Below are 27,688 nucleotides of genomic sequence, written 5' to 3' on the forward strand. Positions count from 1 at the left end.
TGTAAAGCAGTGTAATTCAAGTTAGAAATAAACTTAACGTGTCTTGTGTTTCTAAGAGGAGTTTACCTCCATAGGAGTCAGAGTGCTATTTTTCTTCTAGTCCATTTCATTATTTTGGATGGACAATAGTCAACTGTCTTAAGTCACTGCAAGTAGACCTTTGCAAAAAATCATCAACTCATTTCGTTATTTAGGATGGACAATGGTTAAAGTCACTGCAAATAGTCCTTTGCGAAAAAAATGAACTCTTTGTTTTTGCCTACAAATAGATTCCCTATACAATGGCTGACACCTTTGACTTATGTGACACAATAGTAAGAAGAGAGTCACTTTAGTCTTGGGTCATGTAATGCTCCCACCAAAGAAGGCTATGACTTAAGCATTTGTTAAGAAAATGTGCTGTCCCAACACTGAAGTGATGTTCGCCTTCATACAAGTAAGAACACTAATTCACGTGGGCAGCACTTTTGCAAATATCTCTTTATTAAATATTAGACTTAAAACAAACATGCATTTCATCACAGTGGTAAGGATTCTGTTTCCTCCTTATCTGCCTAGGCAGCATCAACAAAGAAATATGGTAGGTTTAAAAAGCTATCAATGTTCTTTAGGTTGTTCATATTTCAAAGACAAAAGAAATTTCACATTTAAAGTTTATGACCTTCCTCTACAAAATGTAGTAAGTTACAAGAAAAGACCAGATAATGTGAACGAGAGAAAATGTGCAAGAGCGACAAAGGGATATAGATAGAGCAAAAGAGAAAAAGAAAGAAATGGAATAAGTATTGCATTCATTATACAAAGAAAAGAATAGTCAGAAAAGTAATTCAACAATTCAATTTTGGTCCACTGGTTGGTCTTGAATTATTCAAAAGTTGATTACCAGATATCTAATACAGTAATGAATATGCACTTTAGGCATTTTTAAGTGTTCATGCGCGAGAAACTTTTAAAAACAAATGAAATCACTGAAATACATTGCTTATAGCTGCACTGTCAATGGACTAATAAAACAGATCAATAGCCTCCGATCTGCATATTGCTCCAGTAATACGGTTGTTGCTGTATGCTAGGCGGCATCACTGTAATTCAGGCTTTGCATAATTCTATTCAACAGATACCTGTCCTACAAAACAAGTGATAAATGCACATATCCCAAAAAGGAAGGAAGGTGGTCCACGATTGGTTAGGAGGGACAGGTTCCAACTTCCTTCAAAATAATTTGGCAGGCTGATTTTTGAAGAGGAACAGGGGAAAATCAATGCACAAAATGGCAATTACTAGCTCAAAAATCCAGAAATGTCTCTTAAATTATAAAGGAGGTATATTCAAAAGCCATTGTTTAAATTACCAAATATCTGTCTCGCCATGACCCTCATGGTACATTGCATTGCCTCTTAGCAAAAAACTTTTTTTTTTGAAAGTTTAATGTGGGATAGCATTTTAACATTAAAGTTATTTTCTTTACAGGCACTCCCATCATTCACACATTAAGTGTTCTGCTCATTTTAAGGGCTCGCGGTAAGGCCCGTTCCACAGTACTTTTAATGTGACTTTCTTCATAAGATTAGTCCCGTTCTGTAGATTTCACTCAATGATCACTTTAATAGTGCTCCTAATGTTGTTTTCAGCAAAGGAGTTATTTGACATGCATAGACACTTGTGGTGTTTATGCAGCTCCACGCTTGCCTACATACCCTAATAGCATACAGTCACCATTCTGTACAGATTCGGTGCTATTCTTCTGGTATTGGCGTGTTACAGTTTCCATGAATAATTTTGATATGACCTTCGCAGCTATTGTACAAATCAAATATTTCACTGTATCCATGATCCCGCCACCAAGTACAAAGCTGTCTGTTCCAAACACATTCTAAGACATGGAAGAGCTCTGGGTGCTCCATACCAATCATGGTAAAGAAGTCCTGGTCTCCTAAGTGGCCCTTGAAATGGTATTTCTCTGCCAACTGGCTAACCACTTTCGGTTCTAGCAACTGATTGTAGAGTCTTGATTGGCGCATGGCATCAAGGTTCAACAGCATAACTCCACTATTAAATCCGGGCAAACCCTCAGGAGGGGGGTCACCAACTTTGGTTTTAGGATTTTCTCTGCGAAACTGCCAAAAAGTGTGCCTATATACAGGTTGCATTTCCTGGGCTATTCCAATGACAGCTGTGTGAATAAAATTGTCAAATTCTTCAAACAGTTCCCTGATGTTAGCTTTGTACTTCAGATCTAGATCTAGCTGGATGATGCGGGAAATTTCCTTTGGCATTATCCGATGCATTGCCACAGATAGGAAGAAGATGGAATCACTGTAGTAAGTTCCTGAACCGGCACTGAAGTGCTTTTGCATTGCTTCGACAATAGGGAACAGTTTTTCAGTGAAAGCACTTACATCATGAAATATGACTTTGTACTTGAAGGGCACTCCCTGCAGGAGTTCTCTCAAGACCATTTTGCCTACTTCTTTGCTAGGGTCATCGGTTAGGAAGTGCAGATTCAGCACTTCACTGGCTTCGAATTTGGCATATTTAACCAGTGAGCTGATAGCCACTTGAAACTTTTCCCTGAGGCCCTGGTTTCTCTCCACCTTGGTGAACATCATAAGCAGATGGTAATCCGTGACCATGCCTCTGTTGCTGGTGTCCAGACCCTTGCTCTTGGAAGGGGTGCGACTTCCATCGATGTTGCTGCCCCCCAGCCTTCCATCAGAGAAGGAAAGTTCTAAGTCATAGGTGGTGGCCTGGGCGACCTGGTTCTCTTTTATCCTCTTGGTAGTGCTGGAGAAGTTCTCCCTCTCAGCTCCGAAGTAATAGAAAGCACACACTGCCAACGCTGCAGCTAACAGCAAAGCACATTGGTAAGTCCTCACGTTGCTGAGTCTGGCCATCAGGGAAGCAAGCACCCGTTGTGTGGTCATTCTCCGCTTGAGATATTGTCCATCAACCTCTACGAGATACTGACAGCATAGAAAGAGATGCCAGACTAATTGAGAAAATGTAACAATTCAAAAAAAATGGGCGCAAGTACGGCTTTAGCCATAAAAATGCTCCAATCCAAGATGGCCGCTATCAGTATTCTAACGTGAAAGTATTCCGGTCGAATTAGCAGAAATGTTTATTTTGGGCAAATAAAAATAGGGTCCAAAAAAGAGGCCAGCGACACATAATCCTGTGAAATAACGGAGCCTTGCAGTACCCTCGCCAAAGAAAGGATCTATCCCAGGCACTCACTTTGATGACTGGCCAAATAGCTCCGTCCAAGGTGGAAGGCTACGTTTTGCCTCTGTTAAGACCGTATACCCAACCAAAATGGTCACCACACCGTCTATATTTTACGAGTTGGTTCCATTGCAGGATATCCGAACGTGTGTGTAAATGTGATTTTGTTCCACAATAGATATCAGCTACTATTCCACCTCTCGCGAAGTAAAGACCAGCGTGGATTGCCACTATACGGATGTATTCGCTCTCTAGTGCCCCCGGAGGACCGTGCTTTACCTACCCATTCCGCCGTCTCGAAAAACAGAGTGCAGTTCTTATACAAGAGTCAATTGCGCAGACATATGCTCCCTTGGATTTTTGAATTAGCATTTATATAATGCTTACCACCCTTGACTAGGCGTTGAAGCGTTTTACGCCGAACAGATAATAAAGCACGGATTAATTAACTATTGTAACTTCACACTAACACTGATCAAGGGGGAGTCGCCACATTTCACTCCCACGCGGGGGTTGGTAATAGAGCCGTTGAGAAGTTAGAGGGAACATGTGCGGTATAGGCTAGTCAATGTGTCTTTCGCTTATTTCCACTAAAGGGTTGCTCTTGCTAGTCCCTCGTCAATGTTCATGGTGCCCCACCCATCTGTCTCACTGCAGTCCGCAGACAGTGCCTTTCCGTACGGAAGCCGTGAGAGCACTCACGACGGACTCCGCGTTTCCTTTTCCCCTGCCCTATTCCGAGCTCCATTTTCTTTCTTCCACCGCCCGCGGGAACCGCGACGGTCAGAGACACACAGGAGCAAGCCAAGACCAAAAATAACACCGGAAGACCTGCGCCTTCATACTCGACAGCCATGAATGAGGAGTACGACGTGATAGTGCTCGGCACCGGGCTGACGGTGAGTGAGGCGAGGGCGCAAAGTCTACGCGTCGGGTTAGAAACCGAACACAGCCACATCCTGGTCGAGAGAACGTGGCAAATTTGGGGCGGGTGTGTAACCTGGGGTGAGCACTATAACCTGGGGTGATCAATATAAGTTAAGGCACGTGACCGTATTAGCACCTTGGAAGAAAAAGTTTCATGACGCTAGCCTACCTTGTAGTGGGGGCGAGTGTGCTACATAATCAGGGTGATGTATCCTTGCAACAGGAAGTAACCATAACCGGAAAACTAAAGTGGGGCTGGCATAGGGAGGTGATTCTTCGTACTCGCCTGTGACAGTTGCCATTCTTACGAGTGAATGAGATGACATAGTGTAGAAGTAGTAGACGCAACTGACTCTAAGAAGAAATAAATTAAACCTTTACAACCTTGGCGAGTTGTCATTACTGGGGCTTTCTTGCCCTGTTTTAGCAAAGAACCAGTTCATACCGGATTGGTGCTTGGTCTTAGCCTTGCCCTGGTAGAGTGAGAGTTATCCACATCAATTGGAGGAGAGACTCAAAGAGCCGATCTCTTGTTGGTCCGGGGTACAAGCTCACCGGGAAAGATATATTGGCAGGAAGTACACTGAAGCCCAAATGTTTCGCGTTATTGAGTCCTTATAGAGAGGGGTGGCAGGTTCGCCAGGAAGAAGTGCTTGGAGGTCCGACTTTCATGGCTAGGCCAGTGTCTACTTCCTGTTGATGTCAGGCGCCCGTTGCAGGAAATGAGATAGTCCAGTTGCTTGGGATAGAGAAAGGAGTTTACAAGGAGAAGAAGGGTGTTAAATGTTGCGAGGCGGAAATGAGGGTCAAGCTCATAGAAGGAAACGTAACATAGATGCTAAATAAAGTGTATTCTCCAGGCTGTGCGTATTAGTCTGGCGATGAAGGAAGTCGGAGCTTGCCCAGGCGTTGACGAGAACATACATAAACGTTTATTTTGGTCTAGTTGCAACATGAGTTGCAAAACTTTAATAGTGCATATCAATACGGTGTCCTACAGATTCTCAGAATGTACAGTTGAAACGGGTACGTTTTGTAAATGTTTTATTTGAAACAAGTTTTCAAGATTTTCTATGAAAGTTTTCGAAATGTAAAACTTTTGAAAATAATGTAAATTCTTTAACTACTACCCTCGGCGCTTGTAAATCATTTTACCAGTTAATGCATATTTGCCAACTTTATTATGTAACTTCTATTGTGCTAAGTGAGTTGAGAGGATCGGCAGGAACAGCTTATGAAAGGATTAACTAGGTGTGACATTGCCTCTTTTATCATGGTTCAGTAAGGTATGAGGGTTTTTGACTCCTAATTATTACGAGTACCAACATACGTCCAATAGCCTTTAATCGGGCTTTGATCAGCCCCACATTGCACTTAGCAGTATCACTATGCACTGGTGTTTCATATAATAATAATTGGAGCCTGAAAATTTGGTCAATGGTAGAAATATTTTTACGGAAGCCAGCCTGGTACGGACTCAATTTCTCAAGCTCGTCCACCCAGGACTGGAGGCGCTCCAGGACAATCCTGTCAAACAGCTTCTGGGTTATGTCAATCAGGCTAATTGGCCTATAGTTGGTGGGCAGGAGGGGAGATCCCTTCTTATATACTGGGAACATTTCTGCCCCTAACCAGGTATCTGGGATTTCCATGCCATTTAAAATGGCAATAAATATTACACATAAATATGGACCCCAGATATTGGGCTGCTCCTGAAATAGGTCCCCGGGAATCTTGTCTAGTCCAGGGGCCTTTCCAAGAGGAAGCTTCCCAATTGCACTAAGCACTTAAGTCAGGGTGAATCCTCCATCGTCTTCAGGGGGGTTCCCCACAACAGTTGGCGAGATTCCCCCTGTGGGCTCTACACCGTCCGGGGTGGAATACAACGATTGGAAATGAAATTTCCAAGCGTCTGCGGCGATATTCGGCTCAATGGGTGAGCTCTCTGAGGTGCTGGTTGTTCGAACCAGTGTCCAGAACGCCCTCATATCTCTTATTATTGCATCCCATCTTTCAGAATCCCACTCCGTTTTGGCTATCTTTAGAGTATCGCTATTTTGGGCCCTCCTGATTTTTACCAGAGATCTGTCTTTTAGTTTTATGGCCTCAATGAGGGCACCCTTTGCCGTTCGGCAGGATTTATTAAACCAAGTGGTTTTAGGGGTCCTCTTGCCTTTAGAGTATATCAAGGGATTAAAGATGTTGGTCAAACTAGTGGTCAGATCTGTGTAGATGGTCGTAAGTTGAGCGGTAGTACCATTAGAGTTACGGGTCTGTGCGGCCTCCGCAAACAGAACTATTGATGGACAAAATGCAGAACAATGTCATACTTTCACCCCAGTACAGAGATCTGGGCCTAAATCCATCATTTTTTTGCTCACCATGCCATTCCAGTTTGGACCCAGCCATATGCAAATCAGTCTTGACCCTGTCCCCTCTGGGAACAGTCCAGCCCGAACTGCCAGGCCAGGTCCTCCTTGGACTGGAAACAAGCATCCTAGTACCGGTTTTGCCCCTCTTCAGCCAGTATAGCTTGAGTACAGTGGCATGGAGAGCACGGGACTCCATTACCAATAAAGATGGAATAATTAGGGAGTACAGGGCAGTGATCTTGCCTGGTGACTGCTTCAGGGTTTCCCACCTAATTCGCCTCCTGTTGTTTTCTAAAGATAGATTGGTACCAGTGAGGTTGCTAGTGATTGGGGGACTATAAAATTCCAGAAGCTTAAGATCGAGTACCAGAGCGTTATGGTCGCTGTCGTGTCTAGGCCAGACTGCGAAAACTACAACCCATTGCCATATACTTACTTCAACCAACATGTAGTCCAATAAAGATGCTTGCCCTGGTCTATTGAAAGTGGATTTTCCAGGTTGGTCTGACTTGGTACGACTGTTACATGCCCTCAATGCATGGGTTAGTGTGACTGCATTGATCTGTAATACCAGGGGGGGTCCAAGCTCTCACCGGAGGGGATCAACGGTTCAGGAATCAGCCAAAGGGAATCCTCGGCAGTAAGCGATGGGTCAGTAGGGAGGGCTAGGGGCTCAAACTGACAGTTAAAATCACCACCTATCACCAACCTGGTATTCAGGGGAACTAGCTCGATGAATGGAGTAAGCATATATATGGTCTGGGATTCCTGGGTAAAGGCCCCCGGATGCGAATAGATGTTAATAAATGCAGTTTTGGTCCCAGCATTAAAAGTAAGGAGGGTACACAGGATATCATCCGAAGAGGTGTTCAGCTGTTCAACAGTACAGTCCAGTTGTGTGGCAACCCATGTACCTAACCCACCCGATGGTCTGCCTCTGCCCCCCGTGGTTGCTAAACACACAAGATGGGCGGAATGTTGCACATTGGCAAAACATTCACCCCCAGTCACAGATCTGGGTTTAATCCATCGTTATTTTGCTCACCACCCCACCCCCAGTTCAGACATGGCCATATTCAAACCAGTTTTGACCCTATGCCTCATGGGAGCAGTCCAGCCTGAACTGCCAAGCCATGTCTTCTCTGGACCGGAATCAAGCATCCTAGGACCGGTTTCGGGGTAGCGCCCCTCTTCCGCCAGGATAGCTTGACTCCAGTGGCGTAGTGAGCACGGGACCCACGTCTGGGTATACCCTTCCCACATAGGGCGAACAGCAAAACACACAAGATGATGGACGGAATGTTGCACATTGGCAAAACATTCACCCCTAGTCACAGATCTGGGTTTAATCCATCGTTATTTTGCTAACCACGCCACCCCAGTTCAGGCATGGCCATATGCAAATCAGTTTTGACCCTGTGCCTCATGGGAGCAGTCCAGCCCGAACTGTTGCTAGCACATTAAAAGGTGCAAAGCACCTCATGACAGTGTCCTCTCTGGCCCAGGTCTCCTGGAACATAAAGACGCACATCAAAATTTTGTACAAACTGTATCCAATCAGGATTTTGGAGTTTGTTTTTGATACCAGCAATGTTCCATGTCAACACCTTCAGCTGGAGACCCAGGTTCGAGGTGGCATCACACACGATAATGCCTGAGGGGTTCATGGTTTGTCATGTTTGGCTCGGGGTCTGGTACTCCCATTTCCACTAGGGATCTATTCCCGTCCTTAGTTGCTATTGTCAGTTCAGGAATGGGGGAGGCTTGGTCATTTGATTCCTCTAGGGGAACGCCTACTGATCCTTGGGGTCCCAGGTGGGATTTATGATGAGGTTCGCCTAAAGCGATTTGTGTTTCACCAGCGGTGTTTAGGGAATGCAGCCCTGTAATTTTTAGATTAGGCGCTCTATTAGCCCCCTATTGCTCCTGGGTGGGAGAGGGATCAGATGGAGTCAAAAGTCAGTCTACCACTTCAAGGGCCCCAAACCTATTTGGTACTGGAACGTTATACTGTATTCTGGACGGATAAAATATATCAAAATACATTGTTAGTGAAATTAGGAAATCGTATGTTATGAGGATGCAAGGAAATACATTTCTCTTACAGCAGCTCATTTTGAAATGATGAATGATTTTACAGTTACAGGATTAGATCCGCAGTTTCGGAGAGGCATGTTATTTTAATGTCAAGAAGTTGGCAAAATATTTTTCAGACCAAGTCGTAGAAGCACATTAGGTATGAGAGCCTACCACTTATTTAAGCTGCACAATTATTTTTACACAGTCAAGAAAGCATCTTCTATGGTTAAAGCTACATGAGGTATTTATCACACTCTAAAGAATAATTATCTATGTCTTCAGTTTTCTCTTCTACAGATCAAATGAAATAAAACTTATTTGCAAATGTCAGGCACATTTTCTTCATTGTTAACCAAGGCAAATTTTATGAAAAAGGTTTATTTGAACAGTCCATCCCTTCTGATGATTTTTAAATCCTCACTCAATAAGGCTTCAGAATGCGCTTTCGTTATCAATTGAGTTGTCGTTTTCTTTTTATCTCCCTAAATATTAGAGATTTTTATGTTGTCATCACTCATAATACCATGCATTCCCATTTCCCTTTTATATATTTTTTCTGAAGATTTTCTTGTCTGTTTTTGGTGAGAAATATTTACAATTCAATAATAGTGCAGAAAGAAATATTAGACAAAGTCCCACTATTACTATTCGCATTAATATAGCTTTCAGCATACATTTCCCTGCTGTTGAAAATTAATTTCCAATAGTGCTTAATCTTTTCCTCAAATTTTCATACAAACTTGGTGTTTCCAGTTCATGTAATTCGGGTTCTAAATCTGAAATGTTCTTTGCATAATCTTCTATTTCTTTGCTTTCGTTGGGTATGTATGAACAGCAATGAGTTAATTTATCATCCGGTAAGCGCCTCCCTTCTCTGCAAGTAGTATGTCTAAAGCAAGGCGGTTCTGCAAAACCATGGACCTTATAGCAACTAACTCTGTGTTAATAACAAGCAGGGTTCCAGATGTGCTGATAGCCATTTTGTCCACTACTGTCACTATCTTCCTAATCTTTTCACCGTTTATAATTAAACTTACAGGTGGAATTACTTGTCCAAAAATATCTCCTTCTAATCCAGTTTCTACGTTACATTTCTATCTGTATGCTGGTGTTAAAGTTAATGCATCTAAGCTTGTAACATAATACTTCTTCGGAATCAATATGCCTAAATTGCAAGCTCCCTCTAAATCAGCTGGCAACAGGTTTTAAGAGTTTTGTCCATAAATGTAGTAGACACCTGGAATTGCATTTTCATCTCCCTGTAATATCTGCCAAGATACCCCTGTCAATTCGAAATTGTGTTCACATGTACTAATCCCTACATCTCTTGTCCTTTTTGGTGTGTTCTTTTTGTAAATGCAAATGTTCCCTTTGTGTCGGCTGTCTAGGCTGAGTTTAGGGTAAACCATTTAAAAATAAATCATTTTGTTTTCTTCCATGCATTTTTCTAAGACATCATCACCTTTTTTTATCTGTAGTTTTTGTCATGTTAATGTACCTTTCCTCTAAAGCCATGATGTATGCCGTTTTTACAGGTCGCAGTAGACAAGTTTAAATTGTTTTCGGAAGCTGTTACACTATCTATAGGTGTATGTGGAAAGAAATAATACCAAGCTGTGTCCATCTCTTTTGCTTGCGTGTGTTAAGTCATGTTTTCTATCAAGAGTACTCTTGAAAGTACTAAATCATGATTAGAATAAAAGTATTCAAAATGTCCTTGCCTATAAACTAACAATAGTAAAATACTACAGGAAACTGCATAAGACAAGGGTATGTGATAGTGCGTAACCTCTTCAGAAACAGAAGTGGGTAAATGTACACAGACATAGCAGTCCTCTGCATCCATAGCATTAGTGTATGCTTGAACTTATCTAGAATAAACCTTAGTAGAATGTTCGTCTTTCTTATAGCCTACAAAGTAATGACTAAAATAATTTCCTCTAAGGTCAGATGTGTTTGTATTAGTAAGGTTCTTTGCCTTAAGCTCTGTCTCGGGTGTTAAATAAAACCTTATTAGTACTATTGTGTTCATTATTACTATTAAAAACCGATCCCATGATACACTTGCCCTTATTTCTAATGCAACACATTTCTTTATGAATCATACAAAACTTAGTTCAGTGTTTTTAGTTAGTGGCTTTTCTAATACAGTTAGTGTTCTTTTTTTTCTTTGAGCTTCAGTTTTCTAAATAGACGGTTCTTAAACCTACTTGGTGTTTTTCTAAAATGTTATCCCTAGCTCTTCTGTAGCTTTTTCTCAGGCCTAGGTTAGTCTTCTGTAAAACAAATAACACCTGTCAGTTTTCATTCAGCCTTCTTACTGTCTTTCCAGCTTATTTTTCTTCAACAACTTTTGCAATGTCTTTTGGCTTTCAGGGTGACTCTAAAAAGTCAGGATTCACATTGCACAAGTCTTCTAATTTAACATTCAGAGCAGTGTTCACATAATAGTCCCATTCAGGTGCAGAGTATCTTCGACAATGAACTTATGCTCTTTTAAATCTCTGTATTACTTGTTGATTTGGATATTTACCACTTTTACTGTCTGTTTTGTCTTCTTCAGGTATGAGCTCCGGAATCCGAGCTATTGAAATACTTCTTCTTGGGTTCTTGTTTTCATTACTCCTTGGCGATTCTGCTTGTCGATGTTGTTTTTTTTTTTTTTTTCCTCCTTACTCCGGTCCTTGTTCCTTCTCCTGGGTAGTTTTTGTAACCTAGTATCACTCCTTGAGTATTTCCAACTTGAGGCTTCGATCTCTGATTCAATTTCGTTAGAGATCTCAATACCACTTTGTGTCACTTCAGGCACTTGTCTTTTTGCTTGCTGATCTTCACCTCTTTCCTCTTCTTGTGGCTGGACTGGTACTGGTGCTCTGGGTGGTCACTCTTCTGGCAGTGCAGCCGCCAAAGCTCTTTTTTTTCAGGATCGAAGACCAAAGGCACTTCTCCTGGATTGCTCACTCTTTTAGTGTGTGAGGCATGAATCCAGTTTGCAACTCCAGGCACATTTAACAGCAGTGTTCACAGTCTAGATCACATGGAAGGGGCCTTTCCATCTGGGTTCAAATGAGTCTTCCGGATGTGCTTCTTGATGATGAGCCAGTCGCAGGGACTGAGGCCATGGCATGTTTCTTGGTGGAAGTCAGGTGTGGCCGCTGATACCTGATGAAAGACAGAATGAACCACATCAGCTAGTTCTTTGCAATAATCAAAGATTACATCATCTATAATATTTACAAAGGCATTTGCAGGTATAGCTGGTAATCTCATCGCCCTGCCCATCAGGATTACATGTGTTGATAGTCCTGTTTTACTTTCTGGGGTACTTTGAATGCTTATTAACACCAAAGTTAAAGCATCTGGCCACTTTAGGGAAGTCGAAGCACACACTTTTGCCATTTTGGACTTGATGGTACCAGTCATTCGTTCCACGATACCTGATGCTTCTGTTCTGTAACTGCAATGTAATCTTTGCTCAATCTGTAAGGCTTTACAAATCATCTGCATCACTTAATAATTGAAATAAGTTCCACTGTCTGACTTGAGAAATTGGCATGGCCCACCTAGGCATCAGGTCTTGTGAAAACAACTTGGCTACAGTAGACTATCGTTTCTTCTCATCGGGTAGGCTTCCCCCCATCTTGACAAAATACACCAGTATATACCTCAACCCGTTGTGTACAGGCATCTCGATTTAAAATCCATCTGCCTTTTATTGAAAGGACCACCTGATCCCCCCCCCCTGTGTGTGTCAAGGTGACATGTTCTTTTCTCTGCATTCAGTTGCTGACATATTACACACCTGTGACAGATTCTTCTGCAAACATCTCAAACCTGAGGTTGTACCAACTCTGTCTGAATAGTCTTACCATGTCATCTCTCCTCAAATGTGTGTACCCCTGATAATATCAAGTAATTAGAAACCAGCTATCGGGCATCACTGGCCAACAGCTGACATCCAAATGTCATTGGCATCCTTCTCTTACCCATCCATTCCATTCTGCCTCTGACACATTTTGCTGTACTCTTTTCAGTTCATCCCACGTGCTAGTGACTTTCATCAATATGGCAAAAGAGCTCTCCTAAGATTCACATGTGAAAGCTCCATTAAAAGTACAAGCCAACAGAGTGCAATACGTTGCTACTGAATCAGCGTATAGGTTGCACATGGCAACATATTTGCTTTTATTTTGATGACCTGGAAACAACTTCTGCAATTTCTTCTGGCAAATGCAATGCCTCCAATATGTTCTTGATATGGATTCCATTCTGTATTGGGGTTCCTGAGGGAGTAAGAAAAGCATGCTGTGACTATAGCTGCCCAAAATCATGAACCAAACCCTTATTGGGGACTCATTTTTTGTAGTTAAACTACAGGCTCTGGCAAGGGCAATTAATTCAGCAACTTATGCGGAAAACACTGAAGCCATGATGCTTCTATAACGTAATTTATAGTGTACACGACATATGCTACCCTCAGTGTGTCATAGTTTCCTCTTAGTCATGAACCATCCACAATCACATGGTTGGGCTCAATTAGTGGTTCATCCTTAATATCATGACTGGGTTTGGTGCATAGTTCTGTTGCAGCCAGGCAATCGTGGTCATATTCTTCACATTTATAAGTTTGATTTACAGGCAGTAATGTGGAATGGTTTTTATTTGTACAACGCTTTAATGTGATTTTTTTCTGCGGACAAAATACTCTGCTCATAACTGATCAATCTGTTATGAGTTGTATTGGGTTTTAGTTTGCGTCATCAATAGCTGCACAGTGTGGGACCATAACAGTTATAGAGTATTCCATCACTATGTTCTCGCTTGTTTCCATACTAATACAATGACTACCACTTTTAGGCAGCCAGGAGGACCTGCCGGTACAGGTTCAAGTGTAGTGGAAAAATAAGCTATAGGCCTTCAAGCTCCTCTATGCATTTGTGTCAAAACCGAGAGAGTGCACCCATCTCTTTCGCTGCGAAATAAAGTGAATTCTTTAGTATATTAAGGCCCGGCATGACTTAATTTTTCCTTCTGTTCCAGGAATGCTTTAGTACATTTGTTGTCCCATGGAATCTGATCCGACACATCCTTATGTATCAACCTCAGTAGAGGTGTTGCCATTAAGGAAACATTTGATATCCTCTGCCTAAAGTAGCCAACCGTTCCTAAGAACATTCGGACTTCCTTTTAAGTTTGAGGCGGATTCATTCGTAAGATGGCTTCCACTCTTACTGGTGACAGCTTCCTAGATCCCGTCACAATAATGTGTCCCAGATATTGAACTTCCTTTTGACAGTACTGCAGTTTACCTGGAGACACTATGTCCATTCTTAGCCAGGTGATTCAAGAATGCCATGGTGTCATGTTTACATGCATCATGTCTGATGCCACAAGCAGATCATTTATATATTGAACAAGGCTAGACTTAGAGGGCATCTGTAGGGTTTCTAGATTTCTTTTCAGGGTCTGATTAAAAATGGGGTTATTCTCTGTATACCCTTGTGGAATACAACACCATATTAATAACTTCTGCTGGAACACAAAGGAAAAATGTACTGGCTTTCTTTATGCAAAGGCACTAAATCAATGACAAATCATTCTGCAGTGCATGGTATTTGAAACAATACAGTGGCTGGATTCAATACAACAGGGCATCACTATCTCATTCACCTTCCTCAAATCCTGAACTATCCTGCATTTACCATTGGGCTGCTGTAAACCCACGATGGGGAATTACATGGACTCCTAATTATTTCCCTCAAAATCCCTTTCTGTAAAATATCCTCTATCACTGGTTTTATTCCTGTAATGGTCCCTTGACTCATCATATAGTGGCGTTCTGGGATAGCATTTGGCTTCACATTTACTCGGACCGGTTCCAAGTCTGATATATTTTCCTGTGAAATCCCATACTTCTGCATTCACGATTTTTCTCAACTCCTCAGATAATGCATCAATGGTCAATAAGGGGAACATCCCTACTTCGGCTTGCTGTTAATTAATTTGAAATCGACATCCTCATAGTGTTAGAAACACAACAACATCCGGTGTGCAATAAATGCAGCAATTTAACTCGCACAGAAGATCTCACTCTAACAGTTTCACAGAACTGGTGTCGCACACAACAAATTGGTGCTTTCCTCTAAACGTACATATTTTGTCTGGGACATTCTCTGATATTGGATTCAGTTTCTGCTTATTTGTAACTCCCACTATTTGGCTAGTTTTCCCTGAGAGAGGTAGGTTTGGGACTTCCACTGTTCTCACGCTAGAATGGGTAGCTCCTGTATTAATGAGAACCTATACAGGGCGACCATAAACCTCCGCATCTACAAATCAGCCACTTTAGTGTACCTCGAAGACTGCGCCAAGTACACAATTTTTCTCCCTTATCAGACACGGTCATTGGGAATTATCAGAACCGGAGCCATCGGTTTCAAATAAAGGGAATTGTTGCAATGAGTTCTGGCTTGGATTTTGAAATCGTAGTGCAGCATTCTAAAATTGTGACATCGGATTTTGAAATTGTCATGGCGTTTTGAAATGGGTTTGTATTCATTTTTGGCATTTAATTTAAGTTTAATCTAGGATTTCCCATCTGTTTAGGCACAGGAGTTATCATTTGATGTTGTCCCTGCATTGGTATTTGCATCTGTTACATAGGCATTTTTGGAACCTGAACCCCTTGTCGTGTTTGCATATTTTCTCCATCATTTACAGGATTTAATCAACATTCTCACTTCCAGTGTTCAATTTTATGAGAGACGTGACAAGCAGTCATCTTTTTCATAGCACTCACGTCCGATACCAATCCTGTACTTACAGGAGCACCTCTACCCTCTGACGCATTTATCCTCCTTGGTTTCCGTGAAACCCAGGTGGTGAAATACCAACCGCTTGCATGTTTGCCTGATTTCCTACGAAAGGAGGATTCTGAAATCCTGTCTGAGCTAGCGTAGTTTGTGCCAAAATAATCTTCTTTAATTTTTTCTGCTTCTTGTCCAATTCATCACTACAATATCTTGCGTATCTCAGGATCTCGTTAAGAGTTTTTTCCCAACAGAGCACACTTTGTGTTAAATGTGCACAGATTTCATGCTTCAGTCCCAAAACAAACTAGGATACAAAAATCCCCATGTCCCTCTCCTCAGAAAACTCGTGTCCACTGAGCTGTACTGAAACATCTGCAATAATCTCTAATAATACTCATGAACTGTCTCTTTTGGCTCTTGAGTAGTTCTTTTAATTTTTAGCCAATCCATATCTTTTGGACGTGCTCTGCCTTTTAAAAGGTAACAACTGCTTCATATCTTTCTATTACAACAGCTGATGGTGCATTTGTCCCTTTCTCTCAAGGTAGTTCCTCTTTTGGCCACTGAACCAATGTCTAACATTCAGTCCGTAAATCAGCAATAATCACAATTTCAAAGAATGTATTTAAATTAGTCCACAATACTTTTATTTCATTTTGCAGACTTGCATACATCATCACATATAATATATCATATAGATGCATATTATTGCCAATAGACCTTTGTACATCTGGATGTCATGCAGACGAGTAATGTCAACATCAGGGTGCAACCGCTTCCTTTTTACAATCAGGAAAGTACAGACTCGCATTAAATACAACACTACATGGGGAAACAAACCATAGTTCCATCTCACTAGTGCAGTGATCCTAGTTAACATTTTAGATATTTATGACCATGTTTTCTTCTCCACCTCAGCCATCCAGCCTGACCACCCACGCCAGAGTGCAGGATTTTAATTTGAATGCTCCCTCAAATATTCCAACCGGGGTTCCCAGATTTCTCTGGGACGAGATGAGGTGGGCAGCAGCTCCGCATAGTTCAATTGTTGGTCCTTGCAGTAGATAAAGTCTGAGAACCAGTCCTTAAATTTAGGGGCTCGCATCCTGCCCCACCTGCATGCCACTCTGCGTTTGTCTAACAAGAGGCCAAATGCAATTAACTTTTTGTGTGGTGTCTGTATGTCAGCTATGCACCCCAGAAGCGCGAGCATAGAGACATGGGAAGAGGGACGCCAATCGTCGCTGACAGCGCTGCACCCACTTCCTGCCAATATCCATTGACCTCGCTGCTTTGCCATGCAAGATGTGTGAAACCTGCACCTTCCACACGGCATCTCACAGTGGTAGTCATTCCTCAGTCTGTATTTGCATAGTCGTGCAGGTGTGTGATAAGTTCTATGCAGAAATTTAAAATGTATGATTCGCTATCAGCTACTCCCTGTTATGGCTTCTGTCTGTGTGCAACAGTATGTCCGTTGCTTATCCGTCAGTGGTGCCACTAAGTCCTGATCCCCAGCCTCCCTGGCCCCCGGTTTCAACTGTGGCTGTTCTCGTAGCGCTGTGTGGTAGATGCTGGACACCACATGTGCATGCCCTGTCATTTTTAGGTCTCGGCTAGGCAGCGCATGCGCTGTCTAGTCGAGATATGCTGTATACAGTATTGTGGGGGGAAGCTCCGCCCACTTTCCGTCTATTGTTTTTCATTGGCCTTCATCTTAAATGCTGCATTTTGATTCGTTTTCAGGTTGTTAGTCCCTCCTCCTGGCGGCCATGTTGTCATTATCCTTCCCTGGCTATTGGCCCCTTTACTCCAAACCTATTTTTGCCCGTGTCTCCCCCCCACCCACCCCCCGCAGTCCGTGACTTTTCGCCCTTCCTCCCGTTCCCAACGCAATAGGTTTCGCGTAAAAACGCGTCCTATTGCATTAAGAAATGCTTGTTTGACGTGTGATTGGTGGGTCAATTCGCACTCTCGCATGCGTGCGATGCCTTACATCGTACGCATGCGTGACAAAACAGTGGCGTTTTCATTTCCACCCGTGCTCACATTCCGTCATTTCTTAGTTGTCCTCCACAAGAACGCAGAGAAGCTGGTTCTGCGATCCAATTAGCAAGTGCGCTTTGGTGGTGGTGCACGTGAGCCGCCGGCCCTGGGAGATTTCCAAAGGCTCGTGCTCATTTACATGTGAGAACAAGGCAATAAAAGGATTTTGCTGCAACTCTTAACTCTCTAACCAGCTTCGAGTCATGCGCATGTTTCCATTTCCAAATGTGCAGCAAGATTTTATGAACCTCAGTAAAGAGGGATAACTTAAAACATTTGACCAATTACGCAGTTGTTTAATTGAAAATCGGAAACCCACAGAACGTGACCCGAAGTTTATTAAATGAGGCATCATGGTCTTTAGTAAATCGGCAAATCATCACTGGAAATCTGATATTAGTGAAGTATTCCTGTTTTATTTGTCATTGTTTGATTTTTGTTATGCAGTTTTTTTTTTCTGTTGCAAAATTTTGAAATCCATATTGCATCCTCGGCCAAGTGTGTGGGTTATTTTCATTTTTGTAAATTTTTTTTTACATTGCTGTTCTTTGAAATTACATTTATTTTTTACCGTGTTTTTGATACTTGCTTTACTGTCTAATATTCTGCACTCGACTTTATCGACCTCCTCTTATTTTGCCCTTCTCACAATTGTCCACAATCCACATATACACAAAGTTTCACATTGAAATGTCAGTCAACCACAGCGGCCTGCAACAAGAGCTTGTTTTATGCAGCGCTGTAAATAAGCGATGCTATTATCGAAACTTAAGTGTGCAGAGAGATCTTTGCAAAATGCAACTAGTATTTTTCTTTCTGATAGCGGTAATCATGAGTTTTTCGTGCATTTTTAATGGTGAGAACCAATAATAGCACATTGCAAGCCATTCTGGACGATCTTCTACATACGTGCACAGAGACGGGCACCTATTCAGATTCACAGGTCCACCTGTTGCTCCATGTAGCTCGTCCCTTCGTAGTTGTCCCATTGCAGTCAGTTAATGGCAGCTTGCATTTATGTTGGCTCTAGCAAAACAACAAATTCGCAAAGGATCAGTATGTTATGCATGAAGAAAATTGTCAAGATTGCCAGTCATTATCAGATGATTCCAGGTTAATTAGACCCATATTTCCCAGTCTGAGGTTTCGTGCATGTTTTCATGTGTTAATTGGAGATGAACCAAGACTACAATTCCCAGAATGCACTGTTTATTGAAAGACCAGTACTGGAAACGGTGCCAGTGGTGCAGTGGTATAGTCAACTGGTTCCCCCATTTTGACTTTGGGGTTTTTGGAAGTCACATCAGGATAACGCCTATCTTAGGAAGTGTTCTTCAGCACAGATTCTGAGGTGCGGCGATGACACTGTGTGGCCAGTGGTCTTTGTTGGTTAACATCCCTCCCTGTGTGCTTTGAATGGTGGTAACACGCCACACCGCGTGCAAATCTAATAAACACTTCATATGCATTTCTTGATGGTTACCATGGCAGCCTGTGGTACAGTGGGGTGTGTCGCGTGACCTCTCCAGACCCAAGTGACCGTGGTTGGAGTGAGACTGGACTTAAAACTTGAAAAGAAAGTTGAAAGTTTCCTTGTGTGATCAGCCCACTCGGCACAGATGAGGGAGAATTGGGGTATGTGTGCAAGACATCAGTCCTAGGGGGAAGCCTACCCAGGGTCTCCCTTGGCCCTAAAGGCTAAAGCCTGAGATGAACCATTGGAAGCCCGTCGATGACTGCCAGACATACGTTCACCTTCCTCCTATATTTTTAATGAAGATTGAGGATTCTGAGTACTGTAATTGCATTTGTACAGCGCTTACCATCTCTGACGAGGCGTTGAAGCCCTTTACTTTGAGCAGAAAAGACCCACGTTTCACATTTACTCCTCCCACAGAGGTGATACATCTCTCCTTCATTGTTTAGGGCCCTGCTGGTGTTCTTGCTTTTATCAAGCTGCATAACGGAGCAGGAGAGAGGGCAGCACCCTGACTCGTCTGTGAGACACCTTCCAGCTAGGTCACAGCTGAGCATGGTCCACAGTGTTGGTCCGAGCCTGGTTCAGCATACCTTGGTTTGCCCACCAATAGGGAGCTTTCATGGTCCATACTCCTCCTTACCGTGATACCTTGAAGCTGTCTAATGTGGTATTTGCGTGAGAGTTCTGGAGCAGTTCCATCTTTCATGTAAGTTTTTCTGTGTGTTGCACCCCTAAAGGGAAGAGGAGTTGGCCTAACGGCTAGGGCGCTCAACCTCGGACCTGGGGAACTGGGTTAGAGTCTCGGTAATGACGCTGAACTTCCTGTGATTCTGGGCAAATCACTTAATCTCCCCGTGCCTAACAAAAAATGAATGTGTCCTCCTGTAACGTAACTGGTGCTATGTAAAGCGCTCTAATACCTGATTGGATTTGGGTCAAGTTTGCGCTATATAAAACTCTGCAAAAAAAAAAGGGGGGGTCAGCCTCATGCCTGCATCTGTGCAACCTGCAGTGCCCACCCAGTCTCACCCCAGCACGCACATCCTATAAGTCTGTAAATCTGAGGCGTCTTGACTATAGCAGAAGTGTGCTTCTTGTGTAAAATTATTGGAACATGAAGACATGAAGTCTGGGAGGCAGTAACCAGGCCTTTCTCAATTTCGCTCTCCTAAAGTAATAGCATGCTGTTTTACGCTTGCTCTCCAGTAATAAATGTGTATTTATTATTTCTAAATAAAGTGTTATTGGAGCACATTTCTCTTCACTGGCATCATGCCACATTTTACTTATTGCTTGAACATTATGGAAGTAGACGTCCTTTCTACAGACTGCCATGTGGTGGGCTCTGCCATTAAAGAGCACTGGGCCTGCTCTTTACCTATGCCACCAGTCCTGACTAGCCTTCCGGCTGTGTCCAGTGTGAGGCATTCATTAGCCTCTGACTCCAGCCATTGACTGCAAACGACAGCTGCCTGACATCTTGCTACACACACAAACAAGCATTGGCATAGCCAATAGGTCTTGCTTTTGGGACCTTAAAAGTATTTAGTTATGGACCACAATATCCTTGGTGCAACAACATCAACCGTTGCATGGCTAAACACTTATAAGGTCCCAAAGGCGAGACCTATTGGCTATGCCAATGCTTGTTGGCCACAGTTGCTGGGCTGCCTAAGGATGCTTCATTTGTTTAGGACCATGTGTATGCAGCTGACGTATGTTTCCGTGGTTACTAGGGGCATCGCCGAAAGGCTGAGCTAGTCACGGCACCGGCAATTAATTGTCAACACCAGCACTTGTGATAGTCTACTATAAGGTGGCGCTGTCTGAATAATTTCGAGATGACCCCAACACCAGTTAATAAGTAATTCAATATACATTAAAAATGGCTATGGCCTACCGTCCAAGCCATTCTTGTAGCTTCGGGGTCTGTAATAGTCCGAAGTGTCACACTTGTAGGAGTGTGATTGTTACTAGTTGTGTTGTTACCAATATTGGCAGCATGGCCGGGGCAGTTTGTGGTGCAAGCTGCAGTGGCTTCCTGACGGGAGCCCCGGCACTTTCCTTTTTTTTCATTTATTTTTTTTAACTCAAATTAAGCACTAGCACCAAATGCATTTCCAAGATTAATCATGTGGCGTGGCAGAGTAAAGGCGAGATGCTCATACACTGACAGTTACAACACAGAGACTTGCGCAGGGTGGCCAGTCCACAACTGCCTTTTGTGGTCCGCTATTTGAGACCAACGTCTGTTATTTTGCCCTGTACTTCCAGTGAGTAGGCGCAGGAACTCGGTAAAAAAATAAAAAGCCCCGCTGTGAAAAGGTGATATACATTAATCTCTGGTCGATTGGGGCATCCTTTTCTGTGAAATATTTTTAAAGTTGGTGTTCTTTCGCAAATACTAACCATTGATCTGTTTTATTGCCCTAATTCTTTTGTTGGCTGGGTATTTCCTATTGAGCCAAGTGCTTGGTTCATTAAGTGATCTAAACAAACATACCTGGTTACCTGCCAAAAGACAACAAGTTTGTCACACCCTGACCCAGCTCTGGTGTTTGTCGTTGAGAGTTTGGTGCTGTAGGTTACAATTATTCCTGTTCCAAGTATGAATCTAAAAGTCGAATAATGTAATGGACTGTTGAGGAAGACAGTCTGGAATGGCGGAATCTACTAATGCATTAACAAGAACTTTTTTGCATCTGCACTGGTTTTTGTCAGTCTCACCCAAGTGCTCATGATAGAAAGATAAACACCAATGTGTCACTTTAAACGTTTGGTTACAGGTAAAGCTGGCGTATTGCATGTAACGGTATCCGGTGCTACTGGGAACATCTTAGTTTGCAAAGATATTTCATGGAAACCACCTAAGTCCAGGTCCATCAATCAATTAGTCTTGTATAGTGCGACTTGTCAACCTGGGGGGTCCCAGGCACTGGGGTTCTGTGAGCCTTGGTCAAAAAAACACGTCTTGAGCTTGTCTTGAGTCGTTAGACACTGGCTCTAGTCCTGAACGTTTCACCTACAAGTCATTTATTTCAGGTGTGTTAGTCTAATTAGTTTAATGGAAGCAAAACAAGACGACAATATATAGGATGTGTTAGGCCATCATACAAGTCCACGACTGGAAGACCGTGCCAATTATAACCTGGTTGGAGGTGGTCACCAGGGCTGTCTCTGGTGATCTTGTGCAGCAGCACAATGTTTAATATTTGAATCCCCAGTGAAAATATTAATGTGTAAAAATGTGGCAGACAACACTTGGTGATGGCAATTTGTAATACAAGTGAAGACCGTAAGATACAAATTAGAGAACGTGTGAATTTTTGTGTTCTGTCAGAATTTAATTTTGAAAAATTAAAGTCCTTACTTTAGTACCGTGCCTTGGCTTGTAATTCAATTTTTGTAAATTCTTGTGAGGGCATAATTGCACTCAGTTGGGGCTTCTGCACCGTCTGTTTCTGCTGTTGTACTTTATGAAAATGATAAATCTCACTCCATTTTCTTGTCCAGTGCGAGAATGACAGTATGTTAATCAGGATCACTTGATGGCAGGATCGGCTTAGGACAAAAATTAGGCCCAGGCACCCAAAAAAAGTAGCCCCCTTGGGAGTAACACCACCTATCGTAAAGCTTTGCTTGGTCATTATGCGGAGGCTAATGTTTTAAGACATTTATAGTAAATTAAGTGTCCTAAATCTTATGAAGCCCGTCACCTCTAGGTAATGATTTCTGGGCAGAACTTGAAAAAGGAAACATTTAAGCAAAGGGGACTATTTGCGACAAACACAGCAGAGTACCAAGTGCTCATGATGGATGTGTCTGGCTGGCGGCCATGATGGATTCCTAGAAGTAATGCCTAATAGCCCAACAATGATCCTTGGCATGTTTGTGAGAACTGATGGCGGTGGTCTGAGCTAGTTCGAAATCTGTCTGTAGGAAAAAATAACACCAGTTGACATCTGGGAATCAGCTGTAGGACAGGGCCTTTCATCCTCATTAAAGAAGGCCCGTGCTTCCTGCACACCGCTTGCACCAAGTAGATTTGTTTTCCCTGCATCCTCCACATCTGGCACGCCTGTGCTTCTTGCAGTGTCCCCATTGACAACGGTGTGCTTCCTGCACCCTTTAAATGGGAGGACTGTTTTTCTTGAACACTCCTCTGAGCAGACCTGTGTTCCCTGAACGTTGGCCAATGGTGGCCTTTGTCTCATGCACTTTTGAAGACCTGCACATGCTGCACCCACTCCATAAAGGGATGATTCATTCTGACCTTGATGGAACCGTATGTTCCAGCCCAAGGCACAAAGTCCTGCATCATGTCACGGAGTATTTATGCAGTGCAAGAGTTGCTCCAATTAGTGCAAGCAGTCCACATGCTACACACAAACTGTTGACAATATATGCTGAAATTTATCTTTTTTTAATGGTTTTTCAGTCTTCAAGTGTTGTGCTTTTAGTCTTTGATATTAATCATTTTATCCAATGGTTCAGTTGCTTGGCATTCCCAAGAGAGAATGCATAGTTTGCTGTAAAGCGCACTAACATAACTAGGTACTGGTGCGCTATATAAGAATAAGGAAGGTGAATAAATACATGTTTTCTGCCCTGTTCCTGATCACCCCCAACACTACCGCATTCCAGGTATCTTCAGTCTCTAGTTCCACTGAGTCTTGCTCCAGGGCTGCGACCTTCAAATAACCCTAGCACCTCCTGCTATTCCAGGATAGGGATCCCTACACAGCTGTGTCAAGCCCCTAAACACTACACCAATAAGGCACCTCAGCTCTGACATGTCTCGCTCTTGCTGGTAAAATAATGGGAACAACATGTGTCTGCTTAAGCACTTCAGTCTCCTGCACCACCTCTTGTTTAAGTATTTGAAACCACACAACATATTTTTTCATGCATCTCAATCCTGCCATGCAGTACTTACTCCTATTTCAGGACTGAGAATGACACACAACTCTCTATCAGTGCTGCCATAGGTTACTTCCATCAGCCCTGTACTGTGTCCTACCCACCTCTACCAATAGCCTCACTTATGAATCACAGCACACCGTGGTATTCCACTTCTAGGATTCAACCCCAGGGTCTGCTGATGCACCGCTCTTCTAGCCCACTGCATCACCCCTTCCTTAGATGCCAGGTTTGCCCATTTCCAGACAGTTCTGTCTTTTTGGTCAACAGCAGTTTGCATTCTATGGCCTGTTTTGTATGGTTGTAAGTCATAACTCGTTGCTTTAGCGCGCATGTTTCTCAATGCAAATATGACCCATACCATTACAACGCATTTAAATTTAGTTACATGAAAAAGTCCTCTACCATGCAACAAGTTTCACGCAGTCATTCACCAGGCATACCATTCAATTTGGCTTTACATTTGTAACCTAATAAGATTGTACTTTTAAGATCTGTTTTCTTCCCATTCTCTGCAACCGATACGCATTCAGCCTGTAATGGAATTTTTTTGAGACGCTGCACACGTCTAGTTGCAAAAGCATACTTGCTTAGAACGCGACTCACCCGTCCTCCCTCCCTTTTTGCTGTAAATAAACTGATTTTATAAAAGAATGTAAGTTAAACTTACCTGTACGCAGCACATTCTGATCCATTTGTCTGTCCTGCTCTAATGTGCTCTATCTTCTCTAAAAAGACACTCAACCATGTACGTCCCAGAATATTCATGGAAAGCAAAAACGGATGAACACTTGACCCACCCACAGCCCCTGAACCTTCTGCATCCCGTTCTGATTGTATCATTAAATAATTACTAAGTTAGTCAGTACAGTTAGACATAAGTTTTATCAGTTACCCACCCATAGTCCATAAACCTCCTGGACCGCGTCCTGACAATGTATTGTTTTAACTCTACACATAGTTTGATTTTCAGTTAATACTCGGGTAATAAGGCACAATCCAACCATACTGAAACAACAAGTGCTCCTAAGCCCTCCCTTGTATTCTAAACTGAGTGTATTATCGGTGATAATATGTATATGCCTTTTTAAAACAATAAGGTGCAACGTTTCACAAAGAGAAACGATGCCACCTACTGTTTTAAATGCATGATAAAGTCTTGCGTTGTAAAAAATCAGTGGTAAATGCTGTACGATGTAAAAACTTCAGCGTAAAGGCTGTTTCCTGTGTATTTAGATCATTGTGGGTATGGGCTCTAAAATTACACCAGACAAAGTGCTTTTGGATAGAAACTCTAGACTGAATGCGAGCGGACATTTGACACTTTACCTGGCAGCCATGCCCTACATTTACAATACTTTGAAGCAAACATGGATGTGTTCATGGCATGTATGCAGTGCCCCTGTTACTTCAGTACTGACCCAAGAGAATGCGCAAGTAGCACATTAGCTATGAACCTCAACACTGTAGCATGACATTGTGATACAAACGCCTCCCCTCCCTTGTCATACCTTGTGTCAGACACGTATGGCTACACTAGCAGTCGGCATCAGTTCGAAATAAAGGGCACTTGCAAACGAGCAACAGCTGAAAGTGAGGCAGAGAGCAGGAGCTCAGTTGGCACAGCGGCAGCTTGGGTGATGAATCCAGAGGGCATAGAGCTGCTTGCTTTTCTGATGCTGTTTAGGCATAAGTGGGCAGCACTGGGTTAGGGAGATAGGGAATCGGGGCCTGGGCTGTAACTCAGAAAGAAACTAGGGGTGGGCGTAACTCGCATAATCCCCATAGTGTAATCATACAGTTACCCAAAGATTCCACAAGATGATTTGGAATTATGCAAGAAGAGTAATTCTGCATTTAGCACTGTTTTCTTAGCGCAAAAAAATGCCCATTGTTTCCAAAATGGACATGAGGCATTTTACACTAAGAGATATCTCTAAATACAACAGAGCATGAATAGCGAAAGCGAGTAGCTGCTCGCGCTTGCTAAATGTGCACTTGGGGTCCTGCCCCCCGCTAAACCACTTTAGCTCACCCTCAAGGGAGCGTACGCAACTTTTAGGGGAAATGATGTTCGCTCACATCACCGTAGCCAATCACTACAGACTATCAGTTCCTCCAGCAAGGCTGTGCTCTTCCCTTTCAAGACTTGCCCTCTCTCCTTCCCCTGTATCCTATGTCTCCTCAAAAGGATCATGCTTTCACTTTCTTTTGCACACACACAACCGCGCACTCACGCACGCGAGCACTCATACACGCGCGCACACGCAATGCATTTTCTTATCTTTTGGCGCTGGCCGTATTTTGCTTTTATTATCTCGACGTGTGCTTCTCCTTCATACAGTTTCCCTTAGACTTATGATTCGAATTAACACATATGTGACTGTCGCCCTCTGTACTCTGCAGAGAGACAAAAGATGGGATAAGCATGTAGACTGAGCACTGTTATGAGGCAGTGAGAGATACTGTGAGAACTTACACTGCTTTCAGACTCCACTTCTGAGCTCTGTCTTGCCCCGTCACAAACCCCATCCGCACCCTGAATTTAGCCAAACAGTTAGAAGCAACTTAGCTTGCATGAGGCACTATACAAAACTAATATGCTGCTTAAAGAAAAACATTACTGAAACACATCTGGGATAATGGAGTGCTCCTAGGAAACGGGGTCGTGTATACTATGCAACATGAACTAAAATTTGGGAAATTTGACAGGTGCTGCATCTCTGACTTGTATTATTAATAGGGTCCTTGCACATATTTTCAAGAAACACAGGTATTTATACTTGCAAAGTTTAAGGATGTGAATATAGTGCCTGGTAGGGATCCCTGTCTGTTTTTGATTGGATCTGCCCCACTTAGCATCCTAGCCTCATCCATTGTACTACTGTAGTGGTGAACTTAAATGCTAGGAGGTCAATGTCACTGCTTAATGTCTACTTAACTTAAGCAGACCCTCTGGGTACCAGTCCCACATAACTGGCTCTACTCTGAGACACCTCAATCAGGCCCAGTTGAAGTTTTCATCACGCCTTTCTTTATGCCATGTTGTGTAATTTCAAGTGCATGTGGGTAAAAATCCCATTGAAGGAATACAGAAACAATACTAAGAAAGAGACCAAGTGTGGCTACTGTCTGCAGCACGTGTGTTTTTTGTTATTTTAAGAATTTTTTTTTTTTATAGAATGAATTGCATCCTGGAACTTAAAACGAACGCAGGGATTCATTTCATTTGCAAAATATAGGGCTAAATGGCAATTTGCATTTGACCTACTTATGCACCATTTTTTCAAATTATGTGGCAAAGAAAATTACGCATATTTCGCACACCCCTGCACTCAATCCACCACTTTAGAAAACACATTCCAGTGCAGCTCCTGGCTGGTATCCCTTCAGGCCTCACCGATCCAAGGCCACGGTGAGGTGGCTGCAGAGCAGGCAAAGAGCTTTTTGTCATTTTGTGCATGAGAATAGACTGGCCAGGTTTCCTAAAATACACACCTTTCTGAGGCGGCAGCAGCAGCCTTGGTTTGTCTCGCTGGAATAAATGCTCCTTTGATGTCACTTGCGAATGTATATTACAGATAAACGTGACTTTGCTTTATGACGCTTTATGACTTTGTTACATGAGTGTTCCCAAGATCTAAATCTCACCGCACTTCCAGCACTGCCCCTGCGGCACAGCGTGGCCTTGGGAGAGTTGTACCCAGCTCCCTCTGCTTTCACACGATACCATGCCGTTCATTTGAGTTTAGGACGCTCTGTCGCAGGATTGCGGGTGCGTGCTCACTTGTAGTGTGCCGTACAGGCAAATAACGGATTACTGCGCC

At 42.8% G+C, this 27,688-nt stretch overlaps 2 protein-coding genes across 2 annotated transcripts in view; one reads left to right on the forward strand and one right to left on the reverse strand.

Annotated features, from left to right (window-relative positions):
• Nucleotides 1–462: 462 nt before the first annotated feature.
• On the reverse strand, nt 463–2,924 carry XXYLT1 (xyloside xylosyltransferase 1). The gene has a single exon (XM_085653571.1). The coding sequence runs from the start codon at nt 2,922–2,924 to the stop codon at nt 1,737–1,739; it is 1,188 nt and encodes a 395-aa protein (XP_085509697.1). The 3' UTR covers nt 463–1,736.
• A 1,069-nt stretch (nt 2,925–3,993) lies between these two features.
• The window catches only part of GDI2 (GDP dissociation inhibitor 2), a 312,370-nt gene continuing 288,675 nt past the window's right edge, over nt 3,994–27,688 (forward strand). Inside the window, exon 1 of the mRNA XM_085653570.1 lies at nt 3,994–4,124. Coding sequence (XP_085509696.1) covers nt 4,080–4,124 — 45 coding nt within the window. The 5' untranslated portion in view covers nt 3,994–4,079. The remainder of the gene's footprint in view (nt 4,125–27,688) is intronic.

Source organism: Triturus cristatus, chromosome 4_1, assembly GCF_964204655.1.
Source record: "Triturus cristatus chromosome 4_1, aTriCri1.1, whole genome shotgun sequence".
NCBI classification, from domain to species: domain Eukaryota; kingdom Metazoa; phylum Chordata; class Amphibia; order Caudata; family Salamandridae; genus Triturus; species Triturus cristatus.

Coding starts and splice junctions, on each gene's coding strand:
- XXYLT1 (XM_085653571.1), bottom strand. CDS start 2,924: ATGACCACACAACGGGTGCTTGCTTCCCTGATGGCCAGACTCAGCAAC.